A 17,319-nucleotide genomic window follows, 5' to 3' on the forward strand; every position below is an offset into this window, starting at 1 on the left:
TCAATCATTCATTGCATCCACTTATTCATTCAACAACAAAATCTTATTTGAAGTCCCATTTCACATCATACATGCTGCCCACTATAATTTTCTGTTCTCATGGAATTTATGGTCTAATGTCCACTTTTCTGTAACAGACCACAAGGATCAAGTCCATCATACTTCCCATCTCTATTTACCTGCCACAAATACTACCCATTGAGTCATCCATCCATCATCTTCTGAACTCTTATTTCTTTACTGTTTTATGTCTCCTAATCTGATCCATTTCCCATACCTCTCAGACCTCACAAACCCTCTGCCATTCTAGACCTCCCTTGCCGTCCCTCAGAGGTCCCTTTTTTCTCATACTGCATAAGTTTATAAACCTAGAGATGGAGCAAGGGTCGTTCTTCTTACTGTTCCTACCAGCAATCATCTTTGATCCTGCAATATGCCAAGTGCTTTGGGGCCTGGGCCAGACTACACCACTGACTCCACACCTAGTCACTGTCTCGCCTTAACCCTCCCCACTGTTGGCTTTACCCCATTCCAATAATCTTCCTGATGACTTCAATGTTATCATGCTGAATCACTAAATAATCAGACCGCTACATTCTTTAACTTCTTCAGTTCAGTGATAATCCCTCTACAGTTAGGTCACAGGCCTGGAATGCCACAACCATGCACTTCAGAATTCATAACCTTTACTTTTTCATCAGCAAGTCTAACGTGTCTAAAATCTATATTTTAAACACGCTTTTCCCCAACTCACTCCTCTACATTTTGACCCCCTTAGCTTCCTGACTGTACTGAGTTGATTTGTCAATTTCACTGACTTTTACCAACAGAATTAATGCTTACCAAATTAACTGACTCAGCAATTTCCCATTATCCATCAATAACCCCCCTTATTTCTAAACTCCTGCCAGTTCTTCTTCTAAAATATAAACCAGTTCAATTCTCTACAGCTCTATTAGCACTTTCATGGCCTGAGTGACTATCATCTCTTGCTTGAATTAAGAAAATACACAGAACTAGCCTTCCGTTTTCATTATTTCTCCTTTATAATTAAGTTTCCATAGTATTCAGAATGATCTTTTAAAAACTGACGTCAGATGTTACTCCCATGATTAAAATCCTGTATTTGGTTTCCTATTTGTGATAAGAATCTAAATCCCTTAATGTTATACACAAGGCAATAAATGCTCTGGCCCCTTACTAGTTCTTTACTCAGTTACTTATCAATTTCCATAGCCATCTATGAGGCCTGATACTAAGGGAGAGTGTGGAAGATGGAGCTATGGATTTTGGTCAAGGAACTAGCTCATATTATCAACTAAAAACAAGCACTTATATAATTGCCTCTGACCCAAAGACTGCTTACATGTCCCATGATTTTTCAGTTATTTTGTTGGGGTTAGCTACATAACTGTCAAAGACTAAACACAATAAACATTACACATAATATGCACATGAGAGTTTACTAGCACAGAACAGAACTCTTACTTGCTTATAATTTTAGAGGCCATGTGACATGACAAACTCATATTGGGTTCATTTTCCTCCAAAATCCCTAGTTTTTCAGATATTTGTTTTTGATAATTTTATCCCACTCCTCCCAATGTGTTCAAGAAGAGCAGATGATTTGATCTAAACTGTACATAACCATATCAAATTTCTTTCCTTTCTTTTTTTTAAAAAAATCTAGATTTGGTCCACTTCCCTACGTGGCCAATATATTATTGAGGAGGATCTGGTTATGAAACATACTTGCTATACCTTCCTGCTTCATATTAGCTACAAATTAAGGCAGTCAACTGTAGAAGGGGTCTTCATCCAAGCCACTGACTCCTCTCCAAACACTGTCCTTTCATTAAACTCCTTTAACCTGTTATGAATCTACTTGATAATCATTAGTCTCATTTTATCATTAAATTCAAGGGGATTATAAAAGCTTTTGATAATTGTTAAAATTAAGATCTCCCCCAATCTATCCAAAATGCATTAGCTGGATGTGATCTGTTTCTTTAGAATTTAATTCTGGGTCATGGCAATCCTGCCCTCCTTGTCTCAGTGCGCACTAGATGGTTTTTAAGATTGTTTTCAGGGCCTTTTTTTTTTCAAGTGACCTTGAGTTCAAACTAATTTATAGTTTAGAAGCTGACCTTTTTCCTTTTTAAAACCTAGCACCATATTTTCTGTTCCCAGTCTTCTACTTTCTTCTCCATTCTCCAGACTTTAAAAAAAAAATTGTATTACTTAGCAAATCTCATCTATAAGTTCTCTAAATACTTAGTCTTTTTCTCTCAGTGATTTATAGCCTATCTGTTGTTCAGTCACTCAGTTGTGTCCAGCTCTTTGTGTCCCCCAAGGACTGCAGCATGCCAGGCTTTCCTGTCCTTCACCATCTCGTGGAGCTTACTCAATCTCATGTCCATTGAGTCAGTGATGCCATCCAACCATCTCATCCTCTGTTGTCCCCTTCTCCTCCTGCCTACAATCTTTCCCAGCATCAGGGTCTTTTCTAATCAATCAGCTCTTCACATCAAGTAGCTGAAGTACTGGCACTTCAGCTTCAGCATCAGTCCTTGCAATGAATATTCAGGACTGATTTCCTTTAGGATGGACTGGTTGGATCTCCTTGCTGTTCAAGGGACTCTCAGGAGTCTTCTCCAACACCACACCACAGTTCAAAGCATCAATTCTTTGGCGCTCAGCCCTTCTTACGGTCTGACTCTCACATGCATACATGAATACTGGAAGAACCATAGGTTTGACTAGACAGACCTTTGTCAGTAATGTCATGCCTCTGCTTTTTGATGTGCTGTCTAGGTTTGTCACAGCTTTTCTTCCAAGGAGCAAGTGACTTTTACCCTTCATGACTGCATTCACTATCTGCAGTGATTTGGGAGCCCAAGAAAAAAGTCTGTCCCTGTTTCCACTGTCTCCCCATCTACATGCCATGAAGTGATGGTGCCATGACCTTAGTGTTTTGAATGCTGAGTTTTAAGCCCATTTTAGGGAGTACATTAAGAAAAACTTTCTACCTGGGCTTCAATCTTCTCCAGAAGGTAAATAAATGTAAACTTCTTCAGTGTTTATTTCTGGGTTTGAGTGATTTTTGTTTGCCTGTTAATATCTTTCAACAACCAGCATTTATTATTTTAATAATAATCCTGACAACATCTTGTTATATATATATATATATATATATTTTACTTTTTTTAATCTTTTAAATTAACACTGTCTGGTTGTTTTATCTTTCACATTTAAATGACTATTATGTGTATGTACATTTTCTTAACAAGCATGTGGTACTGCTTCAATATCCCTACTTGTATCACTGCTAAGAGATCTGATGATATTAACAAGAGATATTTGATTCCATTGTTGTAAGCAAAGGATAAGTATGAGTACACCACGTTCGCTTAAAAGTCTTGCTTCTTTGTATCAAAACTTCTAGCTTACCCATTATCTGAACAGTGATCTACAACTACCTGAAGCCATGAAAATCTTTCAGGAATTTATTCTCAAACATTTTTTCCTATCCTAGAATTATTAGGACATTAGGGTAATAAATATGTGAAAAGACAAAATACATATGTAACACTAACTCAAAAATTGATGAGGTGTTGTCCTAGCTTGAACATAACTTCAAACAAATGACTACAGACTCTTCAGAAGCATTTGATTAGATGTATTTGGGAGATGAACACGTATCAAAACTGCACAAAGAAACAGCACCCAATGTATACCTGTTAATATAAAAATAGAGAAATACAACGGAGAAAATATAGACAATTAAGATTGCTCATAAGAATAATGTAACTTGAAAACAGAATTCTTTAATTTGAGTAGGAAGAAGAAAATTAAGACATCTGAATGTCCATACCTATCAAATGTTTTATGCTATACTATGCAACAAATTATTTCAATTTCCTTTTATAAAATCCCCAGTAGCTCAGCTGGTAAGGAATCTGCCTGCAATGCAGGAGACACCAGTTTGATTTCTGGGTCACAAAGATCCACTGCAGAAGCGCTAGGCTACCCATTCTAATAGTCTTGCCTGGAGAATTCCATGGCAGAGAAGCCTGGCAGGCCATAGTCCACGGGGTCACAAAGAGTTGGACACAACTGAGCGACTAACACATACCCATTCTAGTATTCTTGGGCTTCCCTGGCGGTTCAGACAGTAAAGAATCTGCTTGCAATGCGGGAGACCTAGGTTTGATCCTGGGTTGGGAAGATCCCCTGGAGAAGGGAATGGCTACCCACTCCAGTATTCTGGTCTGGAGAACTCCAGGGACTGTATATGTATAGTCCATGGAGTCGCAAAGAGTCAGACACGACACGACTAAGCAACTTTCACTTCACCATCATAATAAACACACCTTCACATAAAGGTAGAAAAACTTGGGGTTTTGAACCTTTCCATGTGATGGAAACATGTAAAACTGAATGGCAGTCAAAGATAGAAAATTAAGTCTTCCATTAGAGAGAAGACTATTATAATTAGCCCCAATTAATCTTTTTAAATTATAATTTCCTTTGAATTAAAAAAAGTAAGCTGTAGGAAGTGTCTTCAACACTGAGTTTTAGTTAAGAAAATAAGTTCCTTTTATTTTGTTGTTTAATTCAATAAAATAATTTTGAACTATTTAAGGTTAAAAGAAAAGAATTTATCTAAACAGCATCATAACAGAAGTAGTGCTAGTCTGATAAAACTTCTAAAGAACTTAGTGCATATTCTGTACTTTGAAAGTCAATGCTTGCTTATTATGAGCACTGATTTTCATGAAACAACTTCATAAATACTAGTCTTCACAGTAAGTAGTGAAGTAATTTGGAAAAAGTATCCAAGTATTTCCATAATTAAACAGAAAATTAAACAATCTGTGTGTGAAAACAGAGTATATTGGAACTATGTTTCTTGCTTCAGTAATGTACTTTTCTCACAAGGAGCTCAAGTGTAGTAATTACTTAAGCTCAATAGATGGCGACTTTTACATTATAGTCAGCAAACCAGTATCCGCATGTGTGCTGTGCTGTGCTTAGTCACTCAGTCGTGTCCGACTCTGCAACCCCAGGGACTGTAGCCCGCCAGGTTCCTCTATCCACGGGATTCTCCAGGCAAGAATACTGGGAGTGGGTTGCCATGCCCTCCTCCAGGGGGTCTTCCTGACCCAGGGGTCGAAGCCAGGTCTCCCGCATGGCAGGCGGGTTCCTTACACCAGGGAAGCCCTAGGACAATGTAATCAACCAGTAGAAAATGAAAGGAGATAAATTACAAACATCCCATATTTTGCAATAGACAATAATTACTATTTGGTTATATACCCATTTTTGAACCTGTGGTCTTTTTTCCCAGGTTAACACAATACTTTGCAGGAATGCGTATGATAACATTATCAGCTAAGCAATTCTATCTGGTTATTAATGTTCTGTTTTTGCTTTTAAAAATTAGACTGTGCTGTGAAAGTCTTTGTGTTCTGTGTTTTGGGGCAAACCTGATTTTAACCTCATGAAAACATGTGAGATTATGAGTCAAGGAAATGATTCCGAATTTCTTTGTGTAAGCTTTTAAATAATAATTTTAGGTAATTTACTCAAATGACACATGTCCTAATAAGAATATACAACAGAGTCCAGTATATCTGTGAAAACAACAATAATGAAGACATGCACAGGTTAGCAAAATGTGTTTCTTCATTAATCTATTTCTACACTTTCACTGCCGAGGGCCCGGGTTCAATCCCTGATCAGGGAAATCAAGCCGAGAGGCTAAATAAATAAATTTTAAAAAATCTGTTTTATGTGTTTCCTGTGAATATCTGTGAACAACCTAAAATATTTTAAAAATCTGCTGTAAAATGAGCCTGTTTGGACAAATTTATGTAGGTTCTGCTGTCTAAATTTTCAATGAATGGACAAAAGTGACAAGTTTCAGTTCAAGAAGTAACATCTGTTCTGATGCCCTTCAACGAAAATCAGAGAGACATTAGTTAGTGCCAAGGAAGAGCCTAGAAGATTGTTTTCCCCGCATAACCACTTTAGTTTTGTGTAATATAACTGGTGACTGGAGTTTGAACTGTTTTCTAGCTAAAGGGAGATGCAGTCACTCTTCCCTTGGTGAGGACATTTAAGTCTTTGAAAATTGGGAAACTACATCACACATTAATTCTTCACCATAACCTGTGGAAAATCAGAACCCACCATTACTTGAACAAGAAAGAAAAAACAAAGACTAATTAAAGCATGTTTTGGTCATGATAATTTTAGAAATCTTTTTTGCTAAACTAAAATACTACTTTGGTGGTGGTTTGGTGGTTTAGTTGCTAAGTCGTGTCTGACTCTTGCGACCCCATGGACTGTAACCTAACCTGGCTCCTTTGTCCATGGGATTCTCCAGGCAAAAATACTGGAGTGGGTTGCCATTATCTTCTCCAAGGGTTCTTCCTGATCCAGGAATAGAACCTGGGTCTCCTGCACTGCAGGCAGATACTTCACTGACTGAGCTAGGAGGGAAGCCCTCAAAATGCTACTTTATACTAATTTATATAGACCTATGAAAGTGAAAGGATTAGTTGCTCACTCATGTTGGAATCTTGACAACTCCACGGGCTATAGCCCGGCAGGCGCCTCTGTCCATGGAGATCTCCAGGCAAGAATAATGGAGTGGGTAGCCATTCCCTTCTGCAGGGGATCTTCTATACATGCATAAAAAACTTAAAATTATTAGATAAATATTTTACTACATATAGTAGAAACTGAGAAAATAGTGAGTCAAGAAAAATTACCCTTTGTATGGTGCTTGACACAATGTACTTTAGGCATATATGTTTCTAAAATAATTAACTTTAAATATAATTTTCTATGGCCTTCAATAATTCTCTATTATGGTCAGCCACATATTAATATCAGCTTTCAGCACATCTGATAATATGGAGGCTGTTTTTTTTTAAATCAGTGTTTTAGATTATACTTATATCTTGAAACATTTCCTTGGTAATGATAAAATTTCTGTTGGCTTTTCCAATCAGAGCACTAAGCATTTCACATGCCTATTTCTAACATGAGTCATGTACTGTCACCTCACAGGCGTCATGGAGTTATTCATGCTAAAACAGACCAAAACCAGAAAGGAACATGGATTAATAAACAAATGTTTATTTAATATCTTCCACAACTATTCAACAGATAATCGCAAGGGAAGAGCATCAGCTTTTGCCAGTTAGATTGCCCATAGCAAAACAATTCCCCTTCCAAGCAGCTTAGGTGTGGCTCTCCCTTATCCTCACTATAGATATTAATTCCTTGATATTTTTATGAAGCTTTGACCTTATTCTGAATTAATTCACTCAATTAAAAGTTATGTAAAACCTGTTGCAAACAATTTCTCTAAAACTGAACAGAGAATTGGAGAAATATGCAATTATATATAATTGGTACCATTAGTAAGTGCTTATTAGAGCCAAACATGGGGGTGGTGAAGAACATAAAAAGCTTGTGTTCAAGGAGCTTACACTCTATAGTTATGGATATAGGATATGGAGACAAACACTTAGCATCCCAATCAGAAAAGGAGGCATCACAACAGAGGTAACAACAGTACTTCCAACTAGGTCTAAGTCAGTGACTCTACTTTAGAATAGCTTTTTCTAAATACTAATTTGTCAAAATGAATATTAGTATAGAAAGGCAGCTGGTGTGTATTATGGGCTGAATTGCATCCTTCCTCTAAATTCATGTTGAAGCCCTAACACCTAATGCAACAGTATTTTTGAGACAGGCTTTATAAGGAGGTAATTAAGGTTAAATGAGGTCATAACAGTTGAGGTTCTAATCCAAGACTGGTGTCCTTAAAGGAACACAAGAGACAGGCACCCATAGCTCACGCTTTTTGCTAGTCCACAGAAGAAAGCCCGTGTGAGGACACAGAGGCAAGCAGGCCAGCTTTCAGCCTGACATGGCATGCCTCACCGGAAACCTACCCTGCAAGCACCTCGGTCTTGGACGTCTAGCTTTTATAACTGTGAGAAGGCAAAGATAACCCTATATGCAAGACAGAAAAGGAGGCAGAGATGTATAGAACAGACTTTTGGACTCTATGGGAGAAGGAGAGGGTGGGATGATCTGAGAGAATAGCATTGAAACATATATATTATCAAGTGTGAAACAGATCGCCAGTACAGGTTGGATGCATGAGACAAGTGCTCAGGGCTGGTGCACTGGGAAGACCCAGAGGGATGGGATGCGGAGGGAGGTGGGAGGGGGGCTCAGGATGGGGAACACATGTAAGTCCATGGCTGATTCATGTCAATGTATGGCAAAAACCACTACAATATTGTAAAGTAATTAGCCTCCAACTAATAAAAATAAATGAAAAAAATAAATAAAAATTTAAAAAATAAACAAAAAGAAAAAAGTGCTGTGAGAAAATTAATTTCTGTTGTTTAAGTCATCAAGTCTGGTTATCTTGTATGGTAGCTTCAGCTGACTAAAGTAGTTTACTAGAGATGAAGTTTACACTGCAAACACCCACTTGCAAATAGAATTTGTATATTATATATAGCTGACCCTTGAATACATGAATCTGAACTGCACTGGTCCACTTACAAGTGGACTTTTTTTTTTAATCTAATAATACATACTGTAGTACTACCCAATCCATCTTGGCTGAATCCAAGAATGCAGAACCTCAGAAAAGGAGGCTGATTGTAAAGTTATATGTGTATTTTTGACTATACAGGAGGTTGGCACCCCATCCCCCTACACTGTTCAGAGATCAACTACATCTATATACTTAAATATTTATATTTATATATACATTTATGTATAAATGTCTAGGAGAAATAGCATGCCTATTAGAATGCTTTTTCCCTTCAATTTATGTTTCATTAAGACTTTTGTATTCAAGGAGCTCAAATTCTAGTAGGAGATGTAGGATATGTAGACAAATATCTATAACACAAATTAGAAAAGCAAGTGGGGTGGGGGTGGGGCACGGTGGGTTAGAACCTGTGGCTAGAGCGGCAGATAGAATAAGGAGATCTTGGAAGAGAAGCATTTGTACTCGGCCCCACTGTTCTCAGGGGCATTCCACTGGTCTTTTGGGAAGATGATACCTGGTTCTGTGGAATTATTCAGAGCACTAGAAGACTCTTCTTCCCTTGGCCCCCAGTAGCACCCTCCTGTCCTTGTGAGATCTCTGTTTATTCCATACATTTCCAAAGGCCACTCAGCTGCAGTATCCCTCCCAGGAGAGAATTAGAGGTAAATTTTTAAAGATGTGGCTCAGCTGGTAAAGAATCTGCCTGTAATGTGGGAGACTTGGGTTCGATCCTTGGGTTGGGAAGATCCCCTGGAGAAGGGAAGGCTACCCACTCCAGTATTCTGGCCTAGAGAACTCCATGGACTGTATAATCCATGGGGTCGTAAAGAGTCGGTCACGACCGAGCAACTTTCACTTTCACACTTTAAAGACGTAAAGGAAACAGAAGTGTTCAAATAAAACGTATTATGTGGCTGATACATTTGATTCTAAAATGTTCCATATGGAAAATTATAATGTAAAATATTTTCTAAGTACTATTTATTAGTTACTGGATCTTATAACGTTTATTCAGAGTTAATTTTTTTTGTTTTGAAGCTTATTTCATTAATTCATTCCTATAGCCCTGATTACATCTGATTACTTTCTCCTTTTTTTTTTTGCCAGTAAACCTGCTTTATTTCAAGGATAAAAAATAAAACACTACAAACACCAAGGTAGGAAACAAAAGTTATCTATAATAGAAATACCTTTACCTACTTATTACTCCCAGGGTATTTCTGATGCAATTGGCAAATAGACATCCTTTCCTCAAGGCAAAGAAAAGTAAACATATCTTTCTTTTGAATTCCACACATTTCAGGCTGCCCTAAACTGATCTTTCACTAACGATTTCCTTAAATGGTGTTTGTAATCTGGTCTGAGATGTAAGGAGAAGCAATGAGAAGTGTCCCAGAATGAACAGTGAGAAGGTGAGGACCAGAACCACACTGAAGAGAACAGATAAAAGCGAGGTTCACCCTGAGATGTAACAGAGCTAGCACGGACCCTCCGGTTCAGCCCTACCGGTGCTGCAAGGGCCAGGCTTCCTCCCCACCCTCCCTCCATCACTTCACTGCAGGTGGGCAGTTCCTAGAAGGCTTGGAACAAGGGATGTCTGCAGCTGTGGTCGTATGTGAAAACCGAGAGTTTTTTACAGAGGACTAAACTTTCAAATTCATCACTAAATTATGCACAGAGCATTATATGCCACATTTCTATACATAAAAGTTTTGTTTTTAAGTGATTTTATGTGTGTTCCGGGGCATTCTGTTCCCTACAAATATGTTACAATATACATTAATGTCGCCCTTTTTTCATCTTCAATAGATCTCAGTGGGAAATGCATTACACTGATCAGGGCTGGCAATAACTATGTGGTGTAAACTTTATTTAGAAAGTTGATTACCGCCCTGATTCTTCATTTTCTAATTTTACTTTAAAGTGTTCAGATGTGTTAATCACCTTTAAACTTCCCACTTAAAATGCTGAGGACAGTATTGGGAACATAATTTATTTGTCTATATGGATTAAGAGTTATGTTTTGTATCATGCTTCCCCCGTCACATACCACATTCTGGCCACACTGTTCTTTCTGTTTTGTATACTTCCTGTGCTTCCTCCCACTCGGGGGTTCTCACATTTGTTTCCTCTGTCTTGAGCACTCATCCCAAGTCATAAAATCACCTGGCTGACCCGTTTCTCTCCCTCAGGCAATGCCATTAAGGTCATCTCCTCAATGTGTACACATGTGATAAGGCGCTCAAGTCATGGCCAACTCTTTGCCAGACTCCCCTGTCCATCCACACAATTTAAGTGATCCCACCCTGCCTAAACCAGATTTCCTTTATATTAACTTACTATCTTGGTAACTCAATTGTCACAGATGATCTTGTTCACATATTTATCTGCTATTTACTCCTGAATCCCCAGCACATAACAGTTTCCGGAATTCAAGCATTCAGTAACTACTCATGTGAAAGAATGAAAGTAGGCAACAAAAAAAAATTTTTAATTTATAATATTTTAAATATACACTGGCAACTACAACAATTGCTAAGTTATTTGGGGAAATCAATTCATCCTACATTTCTGAAAAACAAAAACATGAATAAAAGAAAACTCTTTTAACACCACAACTTTTATTAAACAAACTCTCTAGGGCTGTTTTTATCTGGGTTTTCCTAAAGGGCATAAGAATGTACAAAATGAGTAGATTTCTGTTTCCACGAATAATTGTTTTTCAAGGTAACCAAAAAAAAAAAAAAAAAGATTGACTATGTGGGAGTCACTCTATCTTCTGGCTGTTAAAATATTAAAAGAAAAAAATGGTGAAAATTCTTAAGAGTAACATTTCCAATTTTACATGAAAAACAAGCCTGTTGATAAAGAAAGTCTGTTGAAGAGAGGCAAACAAAAACAAGCTATAAATTAGGTCACTAGACTTACAACAATATTTTTGCAAGACGTTTTTATAATTTTTGGCTAGCTTTTAAGCTTGGAATATAAGATGTCCCAGGAGATTAACTGAGCACAGGAATTCAACCTCTGACAGGGTCAAACAGAATGTCCTTTGCAATCCTGGCTGAACATGTACCCGCATACTCATGGATCATTCCATTTATCTAAATCTATGGTTTCAATGAGACATTAAGTATTTTATTTTTAATTAGGTATGGTATTAAAACTCTAGTTTTCACTGGCATGTATTTCAAGTTATATGGTTTTACATACATATGTTCTCTTTTTTTATTAAGTAAACATTATTTTATTTACCTAAAACTCTCTTTCTAGTAGCTCTTTCTCTCAACTCTGAAGTCTATTCTAGAAATCTGATTCTTATAAGATACCATGTTTACTCTAGCCAAGACCATTTATTTTCATGAGAACTTGATTTTTTTTCAAGCATCATCTCCTGAGATTAGTGAAGAATTATAGGGTATATGAAAACCTGGTCTAACAAAATAAGTTTTCTTATAGAGGCCAGAGGCATAGTAGCAACCGGGACTGATGTCAGAAACATAAAATCATAAGCAGTATCTGAAGAACTGATATACAACTAAAAGAAAGAAAAGTATTGTAGTACAAATGAACACAGATAAATCCTAGAACTATTTTTAAAAACACATTTGGCATGCCAAATTTTAAACAGTAATCACTAATGGAAATTAATGTTAGTTTCTCCAAATTATGAGGCAGTTTCCCTATCCTACAATGACATTAAAATCAAGAAAATCTGGGAAAATAAAAATGCAACCTTGATTGAAGACAAAGATGCTTCAGTAATAATTTTCACACAAAGCCTAATTCTATGTTGTGTCCCAACCTATTCTTTTTTTTTTTTTTTTTTTTTTAATATTATTTTATTAGTTGGAGGCCAATCACTTTACAACATTTCAGTGGGTTTTGTCATACATTGACATGAATCAGCCATATAGTTACATGTATTCCCCATCCCGATCCCCCCTCCCACCTCCCTCCCCACCCGACTCCTCAGGGTCCTCCCAGTGCACCAGGCCCGAGCACCTGACTCATGTATCCCACCTGGGCTGGTGGTCCGTTTCACCATAGATAATATACATGCTGTTCTTTCAAAACATCCCACCCTCACGTTCTCCCCCAGAGTTCAAAAGTCTGTTCTGTATTTCTGTGTCTCTTTTTCTGTTTTGCATATAGGGTTATCGCCACCATCTATCTAAATTCCGTATATATGTGTTAGTATACTGTAATGTTCTTTATCTTTCTGACTTACTTCACTCTGTATAATGGGCTCCAGTTTCATCCATCTCATTAGAACTGATTCAAATGAATTCTTTTTAACCCAACCTATTCTTGTGTTGTTTCTCACAGAAGATACTATATAAAATAATGTAACATTGTGCAGAAAAAATATGTATTTTTGTCATATTCTATGCTCACATTTTAGCAATCTCACAAAATTAAAAAAACATATTCCAAATTAAATATCAAGAGAAATATTTATTTTACCCAAGTGGTACTGTAAAGTCTCAGATAGTTTGTTACTAACTTCAAGGAAACAGAAAACAACTACAAAGCTAAGTTAAAGGCAACTTTATTACAATACTTTTCCAAACTTCAAAACGCATTCATTATTGAATTTAATCTAATATATAATACATTATATTACAAGATAGAAAGCATTCCTGGTCAGATATTTAGCTTGCATGTATCTCCCAAAACAAAGATTCCTAGAAAGAGCAACAACTGCACAATTATTTATATCACTAAGTAAACTATTTCTCTGATGTCACTTAAAGAATCATTCATGTTGCAATTTATTTTATGTTCATTTACCCTGTTTTAGAAATAAAACAAAGCTATCTTGTCTACATGTTACTAGTTAATACCTAGAAATTGTTTATACCCTAAATGTATCCACCAGTTTAGAGATACTTGCTTTGGTAGAAAATAGGATTTTTAAACTAACCAAACCAAAAGAGCAGAATTCTCTTCTTTCTTTTTTTAGGAGCCAAATCTAGGCCTCCTGCTCTTCAGACAGCCATCCTCAATAGCTCTTCCTTTAAAACATATCCAAATTATAACAAACTCTATTCTAATAAAGTCATTTCTATTTTATCTTGCCTCTGTATTTGCTTACTTAGAAGTGTTTACAACCCACTTTGAACATTACATAATAATGAACTTAAAAGTAACCTTGGGAAATGTAATAACATAAAGAAAGTATTTTCCCAATTACACAAGGACATTATTTGCTCATTCACCTCTGCTTCAACCAACCAACCCAACTCCACTTACGAAAAGAACTCCTTTTCCAAGGTTACTCCCATAAAAACAATAAAAACACATGTAAATCTATTGACTCAATCTAGCTCCTTACTGTTCTCTCTTGGTTTAACATTTGTGGGCTACCAAATAGCACAAAACATGTTCATCCTCCTCGTTTTCGAAACAGCAGGAAATGGTTAGAAAAGTATAGAAAGGTTCTATATTTTCTCTCACAAGGCGAATTTAATACAGATTTGGCTAAGAAGTTGGAGAAAAAGAACAAGTGAATGAAAAGGTATGTGCTGCCTGCTGGGGGAAGGGGCAAGCCTCAGAAATCACTGTACGTTAAGAGCACGTGCTGAAACTTCATGGTGCCAGTCACGTAATTTTGTGTATTTGGGACTAAAGACGTGAAGGGGTATCTTTTCCCTGTGGAAATAAAAAGAAAAGAAAAAAGAAAAAGAGATTGATAGAAGAGTTGTAAGAAAGAGAAAGAAAAGTTTCTACATTTAGATCACCATGCAGAAAACATGCCTTCTAAAAGCTTAATCTCACAGAGCTGTTTGATTTAATAGCAAAGATTTTAAGGGTAGAGCATTTTTAGAAATATGGAAATTAATCTATAGAGCCCTCTTGGGAACTTCAATCTTTGTTCCCCAAATAAAGCAACTGCAAGACACATGAACTCATTCACAGAGATCTGCAGTGTTAGCAAAGCACCCCCAAATATACCCTTCTGCCCACTTACTTCGATACTGAAGAAAACAGGCCGCAGACAAAAAATGCAGACATTATCAACTAAATCAAAAACCTCTAAATCATGTATATAAGTACCACAAAAGGCACCCAAGTTAAGCCCCTAGCTGTAAAGACAAAACGCCATACTAGTCCCTTGAAAAGGTGGAAAACAAAACCAGAGACCATCCATAAAAGGAAAGCATTCAATTCACAAAAAAATGAACCACTTACTTTGCCTTCTTTGTATTATCAGCTTCAGACTCTTTCACTGAAATAAAATAAGCAATGTCCAGTGTCAGTTAGCTTTTTTAACTTTTAAGCAATTACCTTTATCAATTAATACCAAACGGTTAAGTTACCAGAGCCACTAAAAAACTCCTTATCATTATACTGTTATTGACTGTACTATAGTCAGTACTACAACTATTAATATTTCTGTACTTTTTTAACATAACTCTTCTGGGCTGGTTGCTTATTTATAGTACCACTATTTACAGTCTCACTAGGCATAATTTAAAAGCAAACTGTTTCAGGAATATTACTATTTCCCAGTGACTGTCCAGCGGTCTAAATGCTACTCTCTGTGGCAAAAAAAGTATTCATCCATTAGAATCCCTAGCTATTTACTTACGATGTTCAGTCCCAGTGATCTGGGCAAGGATCCGGAAAGAACGAGACTGAGTCGTTCCAGTCCTCGGACGCCAGTCTTCAGTATCCTCGATCAGTCTCTTCTTGCTGGCATCGCTGTGAGTAGGTATGTGATAAAACTCGGTATTACGATCCATAATGTGTTTTCTTGGTGGGCTAGGTTAAGAAAGGAAAAAAAAAAAAAAAGATTAAAATATTTTTAATTACATTAAGGCTAAAATATCCTCTCCCATATTATTTACAAGTTATACAGTTAAGCCTCAATATTCCTTTTGTATATTTTGCTTTTTTCAAGTATGTGTGACATATGTGTGTGTGCTCAGTCATGTCTGACTTTCAGGTATACTCACATTTTTTTCTTTTAAAAAAAAGCATCCTTTTAAAAAGTATACTAGGCTTTTTAAGTTTTAAAAAAAGGTACTTATGTGATAACATAAAATTATAGTATAAATGTCTATTTAACAGAAAGGTTACCGTTTGGGTGGGATTTTCCTTTTAATTGACAGAAGAAGGCAGCAGAAGAGAGATTTCCAACATGAAGAAAAGGAAAAGAAAAGAATAAGAAAAGAAGGAAAATAATAAGAAATTGCAAAGTCCACAGTAATTAAAATTAAACAATTCAAAATTACTTGTATTATCCATCCTTTGGCTAACAAAACAGATATGAATTATATTCCCAAGCATGGTTAAATACCCCTATGCTGCTAAAATGTGTTGGCTTTCACAAAATTAAATGATCATGTCATCACTAGGGCCAAGAACCAGGAATAATTTGGTACAGGCTAAATCAGCAATTCCAAACACAATTTTTTAAAAGGATCAGAACTGGTATTTTCTATAGTATTCTCATTTATGTGTACAGATATAGCTCACCCTAAACAAAGTTAGGTGCAGGACCATCAATGTGAAGATATGTAGTGTTATACAAATGAAATGGAAACAAATGAAATATTTATCAAAAGACCAAGATACAAATCATGGCTTTCTGACTTTTCAAATATGTAATTTTGGACAAGTCAATCTCACTGAGTCTCAATTTTTTCATTTATAAAATAAAAATATCATGCACAAAGTAGCACTGTCTTCAGGGTTAAATGAAATAATATATATGAAAGGAATTTGCAAACTACAGAGTTCAAGAACCTTGAGTTTGCTAAGAATATTCATTTTTCTATTATGAAAGCATAAATATTAAGGAATTTACAATGTACATTATTTTAACACTTTAAGATCTAGGTAACTTTATTTTTTATTTATTTATTTATTTTAAGATCTAGGTAACTTTATAAATACTCCCCCTTCTCAACATCTCCAGGCAAAACAGGATAAATACTAATGAATTTTGAGTTTCAATTCAGAAGAAGAGAAATAGGAACTTGAGTATGGACTAGCAGATACCCAGTACAAGATCCAAGCAGAGAAGTGCCCTCAGAGAGTCAGATATGCATGGCAACACCTGTTAGATTAACTCACTGCTAGGAAATCACACTGCTATCAGAATGCCACACGACTGCTGTCATTTTAACAGGGATACAATCAAAACCTGTCACAGTACACATTTCTGCCCAGTGACATGATAGAATTAACTTTAACACTAGCTGTGCAGTCAGACAATAGTTCTAAGCACACATCTTCCACTCAGTGTACATTTTATGCAAGTCATTGAACTTCTCCAAGTTTCAATATCTCCCTTCTAAGAAATGGGGATTTTATCTACCTTAAAGGGTTGTTTTGAGAAATAATAAGATAGGTAAAGTAGGTAAAATGCTTCCCGGAGTAGGTAACAAAAAGTAATCACATAATGGTGTTCTTTTATGATTGCTAGAACAATTATCTGCAATGCATATTCAAAGACTGTAAATCATCTAGGGCTTCCCTGGTGGCTCAGACGGTAAAGAATCTGCCTGCAGTGCAGGAGACCCTGGTTCCATCCCTGGGTTTGGAAGGGAATGGCTACCCATTCCAACATTCTTGCCTGGCGAATTCCATGGACAGAGGAGCCTGGTGGGCTATAGGAATATATATATTTACAGATGTATATAAATCATCTATATATACATAACAGAATAGTATTTATATATAATACTAATAATAGCATTTAATACTATTAATAT

General features: G+C 36.4%; 1 protein-coding gene across 5 annotated transcripts in view; it reads right to left on the reverse strand.

The window, feature by feature from the left end:
• PDLIM5 (PDZ and LIM domain 5) overlaps nucleotides 1-17,319 on the reverse strand; it is a 226,911-nt gene that overhangs the window by 71,448 nt on the left and 138,144 nt on the right. For 3 of the 5 annotated variants that reach the window (XM_065907221.1, XM_065907219.1, XM_065907220.1), the window contains exons 6-7: nucleotides 15,189-15,361; nucleotides 14,789-14,825 (exon numbers count right to left, since the gene is read on the reverse strand). In XM_065907221.1, the coding sequence (XP_065763293.1) occupies nucleotides 14,789-14,825; nucleotides 15,189-15,361 (210 nt within the window). Of the gene's footprint in view, nucleotides 1-13,031; nucleotides 14,249-14,788; nucleotides 14,826-15,188; nucleotides 15,362-15,679; nucleotides 15,698-17,319 lie in introns of those variants that run through there. The other 2 variants (XM_065907223.1, XM_065907222.1) reach the window with 2 other exon arrangements.

This window comes from Muntiacus reevesi, chromosome 16 (assembly GCF_963930625.1).
Source record: "Muntiacus reevesi chromosome 16, mMunRee1.1, whole genome shotgun sequence".
In the NCBI taxonomy this organism is placed as follows: domain Eukaryota; kingdom Metazoa; phylum Chordata; class Mammalia; order Artiodactyla; family Cervidae; genus Muntiacus; species Muntiacus reevesi.